At 54.9% G+C, this 12,173-nt stretch overlaps 1 protein-coding gene across 3 annotated transcripts in view; it reads left to right on the forward strand.

Annotated features, from left to right (window-relative positions):
* KIAA1614 (KIAA1614 ortholog) overlaps nt 1-8,312 on the forward strand; it is a 43,477-nt gene extending 35,165 nt beyond the window's left edge. For all 3 annotated transcript variants that reach the window (XM_069546202.1, XM_069546201.1, XM_069546203.1), the window contains exons 8-10: nt 394-521; nt 1,193-1,377; nt 7,089-8,312. In XM_069546202.1, coding sequence (XP_069402303.1) covers nt 394-521; nt 1,193-1,377; nt 7,089-7,282 — 507 coding nt within the window. In that variant the 3' untranslated portion in view covers nt 7,283-8,312. The remainder of the gene's footprint in view (nt 1-393; nt 522-1,192; nt 1,378-7,088) is intronic.
* The last annotated feature ends 3,861 nt before the right edge of the window (nt 8,313-12,173 follow it).

Genomic DNA, 12,173 nt, shown 5'->3' on the forward strand with positions numbered 1-12,173 from the left:
TTCTTAGCAGGCCCTCAGGTTCACGGTTGGAGTTCCCTCTCTGTCAACCCCTTGGTGGTGGTTTAGTCACTAAGTTGTGTCCGATTCTTACAACTGCATGGACTGTGGCCTGCATGGTCCTCTGTCCACGGGGTTCTCCAGGCAAGAATACTGGAGTAGGTTGCCATTTCCTTCTCCAGGGGATCTTCCCGACACCAGGAATCAAACCCAGTCTCCTGTATTGCAGGCAGCTTCTTAATGAGGGAATCCCTGTCAACTCCTTGCTGCTGCTACTGCTGCTAAGTCGCTTCAGTCGTGTCTGACTCTGTGCGACCCCATAGACGGCAGCCCACCAGGCTCCCCCATCCCATCAGATGGCTTTTCTTACCTGCAATATTGGGTCTTGCCCACCAGGTGTCACCCTCTCGCCAACATCGGAAAGCCACCTCCTTTCAGAACCTCCATTCTCTGCTGAGTGGCAAGGCAGACCGGTCCAACCTCTACCTGGTGGGGGAGCCAGGGGATCACAGTGCAGCTGACAGGTGAGAGTGGGCAAGTGTTTCGGAGGGGAGACCCAGAGCATGGGCGGTGGAGCTATACACCTGACTCCTTCCTGCCTTAGCAGCATGGCCCCCGGAGGGTCCCTTTAAAAGAGAAACTGGGGCCAGCTACCTGTGCCTCAGGTACCTCAGGGGTCTTAGAACCCACACCTCAGTGCCCTTGCCCTGAGCAACTGGACAGGGGTTGGGGCTTCTGTAGAGCTGGAAGGTTTGATTCCTCCATCCCTTTACTATCTAATGACATCCTGAAATCTGAATGTTCAGAGAGCTTCCTTGGTCCAGCTGAAGATTTGATTAAAGACCCAGAGACAGGGTCCCCAAAGAGGTCCTTGCCCCTTGACCAGGCCTGCCTAGAGAAACCGCCCTCTCTGATGAGACCCGCTATGCTAGCTGCTCTTACCAGGGGCTCCACGGAGGGACTTCAGGGGGTCCATTAATTCCTGCAATTTTTTGTGTAAAATTAAAAACTTCGTCACATTCTCAGAGAGATCTCTCCAATTAAAATGATTAAAAACCACTGGGGGAGGGGGCTCTGTGGAACCTCACACAGCTGTGGGCACCCCTGAGGCCCGGCCCTGGCTGGAGGCCTCCTCTAGGCCTGGAGGCCCCAGTGCCCGCCCCCTTCGCCCTCCCTTGCCTCTCGCCCCTTACAGGCCGGGCAAGGCGCCAGCCCGGCGCGCCCTCAGCGTGGAGGACGTGAGTGCCCCCGGCCCGGCGCGCGCCGTGGGCCGCCTGGTGGAGGTGTTCCCCGACGGCACGAGCCAGCTGCAGCTACAGCGCCCCCCGGAGGGCACTTTCGGCTTCAACGTGGCCTCCGGGAATGGACGCAGGGACTCAGGTAGGCCCCCGCGCCCTGTTCTGGCTCCACGGCCCCGGGGCATCAGCAGGCCGCAGCAGTGCCTTCTGGCCGTGGCCGTATCTGTTTTCGGGTTTTCACCGAGCAAGAGCTCCAGACTCAGCCTCTCAGTGAAGAGACTGGAATTCTCCCCTCCAGGCGGTGGAGATGGCAGGCTTGCTCCACTGTCCCTCCGTCCATCTTGAAATCAGAATCCCGACTCCCATCTTTTCACGGGAGAGTCAGAGGGAGGTTGTTTGTCTTGGCTGGCTCTCCGGACCTCTTTGATGTGGTTGGTGTGGTTCCCTTCCTCTAGCTGCGGAGTGTGTCCGCGCACGTGGACCGTGCCTGCCTGTCTGTGCACCCAGGCCCCTCCCTCAGGGCAGGCTCCTGCTGGGGATGTTCACATGGATCCTGGCTCCAGGCCCCTGGCCGGGCGGCCTGCTAGGTCCCGTTTCAGCAGCGGCAGGATCAGGGAGGGTCTCTGGACGTCCTTCTGCATCCTGGCTAGTTCTCAGCCCTGCCGCATGAATGTTTCAGGGAAAAAATGACTTGCCTTTACCCAAGGTCTGTCGGCTAGGATCCACCACAAGGCAGAAGTGAAGATCGTTCAGTTGTGTCTGACTCTTTGCAACCTCATGGACTATACAGTCCATGGAATTCTCTGGGCCAGAATACTGGAGTGGGTAGCCATTTCCTTCTCCAGGGGATCTTCCCAACCCAGGGATGGAACCCAGGTCTCCCGCATTGCAGGAGGATTCTTTACCAGCTGAGCCACTAGGGATCCATCACAGGGCAAGGGACCTTGAGAGGTATTTCTCAGCTGAGATGAGTAGGGAAGGCAGACAGACATGCAGGAGTGGGAAGGAGAGGAGAGAGAGGAGGAAAAACAAAAAGGCAGACACAGACACACTCAAAGCTGCCCTGGATGGATTGTGCCGTGGTGGGTTTAGCCCTTCTGTGCTTTGATCTCCTGAGTCAAAGCCATTTAGGTGGCAGAACACTACTGCTGCTGGGGTTGCAGACTGAAGTGAGTTCTTGCGTATGTTCCATCATTTATCTTTCAACAATATACGTTGAGCATCTCCTAGGTGTTGTAGATACTGGGGACAGAGCAGTAAATGGAACAGATGAAATCCTTGTCCTCAGGAGTATACATTCTCATGAGGGAGTTAGACTATCTGCATATATATATATATATATATATATATATATATATATATATATATCAGGATAAGGCCCAAGGGCAGTGAGTTGGGAGTCCTGATGGGGCAGCTTTTCTGAGAAGAGACCCCTGAGCAGACAGACACTGGCATGAAGTGAGGGTGGCCCCATGTGATGTCTGGGGCAGTGCGTTCCAAGCAGAGGGAACAGTCCATGCAGGGCCCTCAGGGCTGGAAATGAGCTTGGCCAGTGGGAGGAACTACAAGGAGGTCAAGCTGGACAGAAGCGGGTGAGGGGGAGAGACTAAGCTGAGGCTAGGGAGGTTGGGGGACAGCTGAGCCTCGAAATGTGGGAGAGAGACCGAGCTGAGCTCAGAAGGGGACATCTTCGTTGAAATGAGACAGGAGTTACCAGGGGCTTGGAGCCGGGACCGACATGCTCTGATTTAATGCTTTTACCAGGGTCCCTGGCTGCTGTGTTGAGAATAGACCCTAGTGGGATGCAAGGGGAGCCAAGGAGCCCAGTTTTAAGGTTATTTCAATAGTCTGGGATAGACATAGTGGCAGCGGCTTAGACTGGCACGGCTGTGGAGGTGGTAAGAAGTGGCCAGGTTCTGGCTGATTTGAAGGTAGTTTTGACTATTTGCTGGTAGGTTTTACTTGAGTGTGAGAGGAAGAGAGGACAAGAGTCTCCCCACTCTGGCCCTCAGGAGGGTACCCGTCTGTCCTCGCAGGGAGATGGTGAATGTGAGCATGTGTTGACCATCGTAAAGCATTCCACAGGCTGTTAGCCACTCTGCCCTTTCCTCCAGCTTCCTCTACCCTTCGGTCAGGCCCTGCCAGAGGGGCAGCATGCAGGCGTAGTTAGACGACAGAGCATGGTTTGTACTCCAGCGCCTCTGCTGTCTGTGTGACTTTGAGCAGGTTACTTACCCTCTCTGAGCCTCTAGTCTCTAATTTGTAAAATGAGGGACTTCCCTGGTGGTCCAACTGTTAAGACTCTGTGCTTCCCCTATAGGGGTTATAGGTTCAATCCCTGGTTGGGGAACTAAGATCCCACAGGCCAGGCAATGCGATCCAATAAATAAGTAAATGCTGCTGCTAAGTTGCTCTAGTCTTGTCTGACTCTTTGCGACCCCATGGACTATAGCCCACGGGGCTTCTCTGTCCCTGGGATTCTCCAGGCAAGAATACTGGAGTGAGTTGCTGTTTCCTCCTCAGTGGCTGTTTCCCGACCCAGGGATCGAACCCACGTCTCTTATGTCTCCTGCGTTGGCAAGCAGGTTCTTTACCACTAGTGCCACCTGGGAAGCCCATATGTAAATAAAGAACACCTAACCTGTAACCTGGGTTGGGAAGATCCCCTGGAGAAGGAAATGGGAACCCACTCCAGTACTCTTGCTTGGAGAATCCCACGGACGGAGGAGCCTGGTGGGCTACAGTCCACGGGGTCACAAAGAGTCGGACATGACTGAGCGACTTCACTCACTCACTCACTCACTCACTCACTCATTCAACCTGTAACATCAAACTAACGAAACCCTGCCTGGAAAAGTCATTTCAGTGGGGTATATAGGAAAGTACCTGGCACTTGTATTCCTTCCCTCTTCAGAAAAAGAATGTGTATTTGGGGAGTAGAACTCCAGACAGAGGGCGGGTGGCGGGGGGAGGGGGCCCAGACACGATCTGTGCCAGCTGCCAGTGTGAGCTCACGCCCAACCAGGCATTCTCCTGTGCCCCCCATCCTTCCCACAAGTCCCTTTAGGCCTCTTTGCTGGCAGTGGGACTCCCTCCCCGATCACCCATCACGGACTGCTGATGGGCAGGGGTCTCCAGTGACCAGGAGCTTCTTGGGCTCTGTCTTGGCCTACTCTGTGGGCACCCCTTGCCTGGGTGGGTGCCAGCTCTTCCCTGTCCTGCCCAGGTGGCACCCTCCTCTGGCCATTGCGGTTGGCTGTCGGCTGTCCTGCAGAGATGCCCTCACCCTTGGAACGCGGCTGGTACTGGTGCGTCCTTGCCTCAGGCCGTGCTCCAGCCCCCCAGGGTCACTTCTCCTGGGCCTCAGAGGGGCTGTGAGTTGGGGCTGGTTTGCATTCCTCACTGAAACATCATGATGTGGGTGTTCCTTGCTGGCTATCACATCTAAGCCTGTACAAGCACATGAGAACGGCAGGCTTCGCCTTCTGCTTCTCATTGAAAACAACACAGAGATCATACATCCTGAACACAGGCCGTTGCCAGCAGACAATGAATGTCTACAACAGCCTCTCTGTCATATTTGTGTCATGACTTCCAACTGTGAAACGTACCCTGGAGTCCCCCCTACTTGGCAGGCGTGACAGCAGTGTCTGGTCCTCCGACTCCATTCTTTTGGGTTTCCTCATCCCTCCCCACTGGCATGCTCTGCTGCACAGCAGCCATTTCTACAGGTTCCTCCCCTGCCTCCTTACCTGCCTTTCCCCCACCCTGCTGCCAGCACGCAGACAAGGCAGGCAAGCAGTTAAAGAACCCAGAAAGAAGAGGGGAAGGCTAGGGCAAGGGCTGCGAGAAAAGCCTTGTGCAGCCAAGATGACAGACAGGCCTTGCCAGGAGGGAGCCGGCCTTGCGGGAAAGGATCAGTTAAGCCAAGAAGCACTGAGAGCGAGTTCTACAGCTCAGACCGGGAAGCAGGAACATGTCAACAGATTGGCTTTGCTAAACCCAAGAGCTGCAAACCTTCGGGTGCCTTAGAGGAGATTTCAGTGCACATTCAAACCCCAGTTTTCAAGGGTGGGCTTTGAAAAGCTTGACTTCTGTTGGGACCAGAAGCTCTTACGAGGCTGGGTGGACTGGAGAGATGACTTTCCACGCGTCCAAGATGTCTTAAAAGGCTTCCAGCTAGAGAGGATATGCTCTTTCGGGTCCCTTCTAAGAACATTGATTTTAAGAAGAGGAAGTAGAGAGCCGGGCGTGGACTGGATAGCTGCTAAGTGTTTCTAATCAACCAGCTGAGCTCAGGCTGGGGATCACTGAGGATGCTTCAAGCTGCGCCAGCATGTCCCAGGGCACCCTGCAGGGGCCGTCACCACACAGGCTCCCCAGCCTGCAGGCTTCCTGCTCTGCACACCTGTGCTCACTTAGGGCGATTTGGTGGGTGGGGGGCACCCATGGATGAGGGACACCCAGTCCTCCCTGGAAGAGCCTGTGCTCCCTTGCTCCCTCAGGCAGAGACAGCTGAAGGGGAGGGTTTGAAAGGTTTTCCGCAGAAGTTGAGGCAAGAGGGGCTCGGTCAGCTGGACTGTCCTACACTGTGTGGCCAGGGAGCCCAGCCCAGCCAACCCGAGGCCCCCAGAGCCTGCTCCGCTGACATGAGTTCCTCAAATTGAACTGTGAAAAGAAGGAGAAGCAGCTCCTTCCGAGGTTCACCCTACCTCAGACACCCAGGAAATGGTCCCAGCCAGCTGGGGCCCCTCGGGGGCACTGGAAGGGAGAGTGTACGCAGAAAGGAAAAGTGAGCCACTATGACTGTAAATAGGGGGTAGAATTTCTACGGGGTCTTCCCTCGTAGCTCAGTTGGTAAAGAATCTGCCTGCAATACAGGAGACCTGGGTTCGATCCCTGGGTCTGGAAGATCCCCTGGAGAAGGGAATGGCAACCCACTCCAGTATTCTTGCCTGGAGAATCCCATGGACAGAGGAGCTTGGCAGGCTACAGCCCATGGGGTCACAAGAGTTGGACAACTTAGCGACTAAACCAACCAACCCAACCAACCAGAATTTGTTTCCTGGGCTTTTGCCCAGATGCCTCTGAATTCTAAGGATCCATATCCAAGGAAGACTGAAGCCAGGGCTGGTCCTAGACAATCCGGTGAGGCAAACCAGGTTTGGATTTGACTTCAGCCTGTTCACTACTCCCTGGGCTTCCCAGGTGGCGCTAGTGGTTAAGAACATGCTTGCCAAGGCAGGAGACATGGGTTCGATCCCTGGGTCAGGGAGATCCCCTGGAGAAGGGAATGGCAGCCCTGGATAGAGGAGCCTGGCGGGCCACAGTTCCTGAGGTTGAAAGAACTGGGCATGGCTGAATGACTAACACTTTCTCTTGTTTGTGGCTCCAATGATACCATCCACCCCCAGCTACTTGAGGGCAGCAGCTGGGTCTTACTTGTGAATCCCCACCTAGAGCAGTGCCGGGCATGTCATAGGTCTCAACATTTTCCTTATTTTATAATCAAGACTTCTCCCAGAAAAAGATAAGATTAGCTCATTCACACTGAGGTATACATGAGTAATAACAGCTTAAGGCATTATTTGTATTAGGGGCATTTTAAAAGAGAAAAAAGGAAAAATGAAGTGGAGGCGGGCCTGCTGTATCTATTATAAAGCGAGTTGTGGTTATGAAGTGGAATAATGAGGGAGTGTGCGTGCGTCCATGTGTGAAGCACCTTGTATAAGCACTTGCCTCCCCTCCACGCAACCCCCCCCCCCACCATGCCACCCACCTGGTCAGCATTCCACAGAGCTTCGTGTCTTTGATTTGGATTTCCTGCTTTAACTCTCCTGTTTTCCTTTGCAGGGTTCTACGTGCAGGAGATGGCTGACGAGAGCACAGCCAAGCTCTACTCAGGGCTGCTGGGGGTGGGGGATGAGATCTTGGAGGTGAACGGGGCCAAGGTTGCAGGGCTGGGCTTGGCTCACGTGAGGGAGCTCCTGGCCCACGCGGAGAGCTTGTCGATCCGCGTGCTGAGGCAGAGGCCTGTCCCACGGTGACGCAGAGGTGCCTTGGCCCTCACTGTTAGCACCACCCCCCCACCCAGTGGAAACCCCGAACCGCCCCCAGGGGTGGCTGGGAATGTGCTACACAAAGCTGCTTTGTCTGCTGAAAATGAACATAGTGGCGTGCAACCCCTCAGGCCTCGGTCGGGCTGACCATCCTTGCAGAGAGAAGGAGCCTATTTGTGTGTTTTGTTTAAGGAAGTTAATTTATGCAGAAGCAGGGAAGGGAATGGGTCTCCCGCCCTGACCAGGCCTGAGGTGGGGTCACCGTCTTCTGGCATCTTTGTTGGCAGCAGGAGGAGAGAGATTCGGTGGGTCCTTTGGTTGGTCCCTAAGCAGCATCGCCTTACCCCCAGGCCCCACACTGTCAGGGGCTCCCCCAGCTCCTCTCACTCCAGAGCCAAAGAAAGTACCTGGCCATATTGGCCTTGAGCTTGCCTTTTTCAGTCTCGTTCCTCCCAGCTCCCATCTGACGCCTTTGCTCTTTTTCCAAAAATGGACCAAGTGTCCGGGAGTCACAGCCTTAACATATATCCCAAACCAAAAGTCGGCAACATGCGTCTGGTGTGAGAACAGCTGAGAGATGTTATCTGGTAGTCAGAATATTACGGATTTCTGGGAAATCTTTATGATATATGAGGTTGAAGGAACAAAATGAAACTGAGACCAACTTTAGGGAAGTGCAGCTGTGGCCAGTGGGACTGGCCAGAGCAGCCCTGCCCCGCCCCGCCCTGACCTCTGCTCCCGCCCAGAGTGAGACTGGGGCCGCTGCAGCCTGGCTGTGAGGGGCTCTGTCTTCCTTCTCCTGGGGCCTCGGACAAGGCTGCAGCTGGTGCCAGGCTGTCCCCAGCCACAAGCTCTCAGCCCAGACTCCCTGAGGGCAGCTGTGGGTGGGTCGCTGGCAGGGAGATGGCAGGGCATGTGAGCAGAGGGAGGGGCCATCCCGCCTGGCGCTTCCAGGGTCCAAAGTGTTGGGACTTTCTGGAAGTAGTCTTAAATTATTAAAAAGCAAAGCCGAAATGTCTCCCACTCTTGAGTCGCTAAATTTTGGGCTGAATGTTCACTTGACCTTCACTAGCCTGGCAGGGGCCTTGGGAGGAAGGGAAAGGAGGGCACAGGCATGGCAGTGGGCTGTGTTGGCATGTTAGAGGCAGGGGGTGGGGAGGCCTCTTTGGGGTGATGCCGGGGTTGAGGCGGAAGCCTCCAGGGGTCAATCTTTGGCTGGAAGAGGAGTCCTGGGCAAGGTGCATTTAGGAGCAGGAGACAGATGGGAGCTAAGGGTCCTCAGATGGGATCAGCGGGGGTGGGCAGCCCTGGGCTGCTGGGGGCAGACTGTGGTGAAACATTGCAGAATCAGGGTACCGTGTGTGTGGCTGCAGCTCTTAGCAGGCGTGTTGCTGAAGGAGACTTGTGGCCTGAGAGAAAGATGGCGGGAAGTGGAGGGGGGAGGTCAGGTAGTCGTGTGTGTGGTGGGGGGGGCAGTGAGTGTGTGTGTGGTGAGTGTTCTTTCCCAGGAGACATGTGGTCTGAGAGAAAGATGGGCAGTGGAGGGGGGAGGTCAGGCAGTCGTGTGTGTGTGTGTGTGGTGAGTGTATGTATGGTGAGTGTGTGAGTGTGTGTGGTGAGTGTGTGTGTATGGTGAATGTGTGTGTGTATGAGTGTGTGTGTGGTGAGTGTGTGTGTGGTAAGTATTCTCTCCCAGGAGACATGTGGTCTGAGAGAAAGATGGGCAGTGGAGGGGGGAGGTCAGGCAGTCGTGTGTGTGTGTGTGGTGAGTGTGTGTGGTGAGTGTGTGTGTGGTGAGTGTTCTTTCCCAGGAGACATACGGCCTGAGAGAAAGGTGACAGGCAGTTGTGGGGGAGGTCAGGCAGTCGTGTGTGTGTGGGGGGGGTGAGTGTATGTATGGTGAGTGTGTGTGTATGTGTGAGTGTGTGTGTGTGTGTGTGGTGAGTGTGTGTGTGGTGAGTATTCTCTCCCAGGAGACATGCGGCCTGAGAGAAAGGTGACAGGCAGTTGTTGGGGAGGTCAGGCAGTCGTGTGTGTGTGTGTGTGGTGAGTGTGTGTGTGGTGAGTGTGTGTGTGGTGAGTGTGTGTGTGGTGAGTGTTCTTTCCCAGGAGACATGTGGCCTGAGAGAAAGATGACAGGCAGTGGAAGGGGGAGGTCAGGCAGTCGTGTGTGTGTGTGTGTGTGTGTGTGTGTGTGTGGTGAGTGTGTGTGTGTGTGTGTGTGTGTGTGTATGGTGAGTGTTCTTTCCCAGGAGACATGTGGCCTGAGAGAAAGATGACAGGCAGTGGAAGGGGGAGGTCAGGCAGTAGTGTGTGTGTGTGTGTGTGTGTGTGGTGAGTGTATGTATGGTGAGTGTGTGTGTATGTGTGTGTGTGTGTGGTGAGTGTATGTGAGTGTGTGTGTATGTGTGTGTGTGTGTGTGGTGAGTGTATGTATGGTGAGTGTGTGTGTGTGTGTGTGTGGTGAGTGTATGTGAGTGTGTGTGTATGTGTGTGTGTGTGTGTGGTGAGTGTATGTATGGTGAGTGTGTGTATATGTGTGTGTGTGTGTGGTGAGTGTATGTGAGTGTGTGTGTATGTGTGTGTGTGTGTGTGTGTGTGTGGTGAGTGTATGTATGGTGAGTGTGTGGTGAGTGTGTGTGGTGAGTGTTCTTTCCCAGGAGACATGTGGCCTGAGAGAAAGATGACGGGCAGTGGAAGGGGGAGGTCAGGCAGTCGTGTGTGTGTGTGTGTGTGGTGAGTGTATGTATGGTGAGTATGTGTGTATGTGTGAGTGTGTGTGTGTGTGGTGAGTGTATGTATGGTGAGTGTGTGTGTATGTGTGAGTGTGTGTGTGTGTGTGGTGAGTGTGTGTGTGGTGAGTATTCTTTCCCAGGAGACATGTGGCCTGAGAGAAAGGTGACAGGCAGTTGTGGGGGAGGTCAGGCAGTCGTGTGTGTGTGTGGGGGGGGGGTGAGTGTCCTCCTCTCCTGGGGCCTTAGGGGCAGCAGCCAGTTAAAGCCCCTCTCTACTTCCCTGGAGGCTAGAGGAGAAGGCCAGCTCCCAGAGCCCCCAGCACTGCAGGCTGGGGAGGCTGTGCCGGCCTGGGGTCAGGGTGATGGGGTTGAGCAGCGGGATCAGTGGAACAACTACTTGGGTCTTCCAGGTGTGAAGAGGGTGCTGGGGTAACTCAGACACCAGCCCAGGGCCCCCTACAGCATAGAAATGGCCCCCAAACAGGAACTGCAGGAGTGGGGAAACCCTGGTATCTCCTGCACCCCAACTCGTGGCCTTGTGTTCATAAGACTTTGAGGAAATTTCATGTTGAAAGGTGCTTCTAGAGGCGAAAAGGCCCGCTGTTTTCTCTGTCTGGTGAGGATAACCAGGATAACATGCCTCTTCAGCCCCAGCTGGGAAGTGGGGTGCTTGGGCTGGGACTGAGTAGGGGAAGGTTTCTAAGGAGCCCTGAGCAGCAGCATCTGTTAGATCCCAGGTGCGGGGTCAGGCTTCTAACACATCTTATTTCATCCTTAAACTAGTCCTGCCAGGGATGTCCCATCTATTGTCTTCCTTCACACAGATGGAGAGCCAAGTTCAGCAGTGATGACAGGCCGTTCAGACCTAGTACTCTGACTGGGGGCCCACTCTTCCTACTGCAGCCCCCTCCCCCTGTCCCCCATGCCAAAAAAAGGCTGGATGGAAGGAGGAGGGAGGGAGGCGCTGTGGGCTGTGTGTAATGTAGACCTGCTTTACTGTAATTCCACGGAGGCTGAGGGTGCTCCCTCCTGGAGTAAAGTGATGCTGGGCCTCGACTTGTGTGGTTAGGAGGGGGCTTTGGATTCTCCAGCCTCCTGTCTGACCTTCCCCATCTGCTCTGCCTGGGGAACTGCTGACTTGGAAAGCTAGGTCCAGCCCTGTGGCACCCACCCCTCCCACAGGGCCATCAGAACCTTCTTACTTAGAAAGTGTTAGTTGCTCAGACGTGTCTGACTCATTGCGACCCTATGGACTATAGCCTGCCAGGCTCCTCTGTGCATGGAATTCTCCAGAATACTGGAGTGGGTTGCCATTCCCTTCTCCAGGGGATCTTCCCAACCCAGGGGTTGAACTCGGGTCTCCTAAACTGCAGGCAGATTCTTAACCAGCTGAACCACCAGGGAAGCCCTCGTGTTAACTAGGAGCCAGGCCATGGGCCATGCAGAAGCTCAGATGAGAAAGATGGGCTCCACCTTACTTGGCCAGAGGCTAGGGGAAGACTCAAGGCATCACCACCTGGCCTGATGGTGCAGAGAGGAGGCACCTGGTTCGCCCTGGGGTAGAGAGGCTGACAATCTGAGATTAGCTGGGGGAGGCCTGCTTAAGAAGAGGAGGAAAGGCTCTTCAGTAGGGTTTTGTGATAGGAGGAACTCCCAGGAAGGTAAGGGAAAGGATGTTCAGGCACAGAAAATAAGCAGCATGTTCAAAAGTATGGATTTCTCCTGAGTTTGATCTCTATCCCTCCAGTGGCTGTGTAAGCTGTGTGTCCAGGCGTCTCTCTGTACAGGTAGGCACCTGACACTGCGACCACACAGCACAGAAAATGGCCCCGACTTTGGCTTCAGGCGTGTCAATATCCTTAGGACAGCCAGGAGCTGTCCTAAGCTGGCCGATGGCAATCTCGGAGCCCCCAGACAGAGCCGCGGGTGTTGAGCTGGTCTGGCAGGTCTGTAGAGGAAGGATGCCGATTTGGACTTTTTTTTTCAGTTCAGTTCAGTCGCTCAGTCGTGTCCGACTCTCTGCGACCCCATGAATCGCAGCACGCCAGGCCTCCCTGTCCATCACCAACACCCGGAGTTCACTCAGACTCACGTCCATCGAGCCCGTGATGCCATCCAGCCATCTCATCCTGGGTCGTCCCCTT

This window comes from Ovis canadensis, chromosome 12 (genome assembly GCF_042477335.2).
Source record: "Ovis canadensis isolate MfBH-ARS-UI-01 breed Bighorn chromosome 12, ARS-UI_OviCan_v2, whole genome shotgun sequence".
In the NCBI taxonomy this organism is placed as follows: domain Eukaryota; kingdom Metazoa; phylum Chordata; class Mammalia; order Artiodactyla; family Bovidae; genus Ovis; species Ovis canadensis.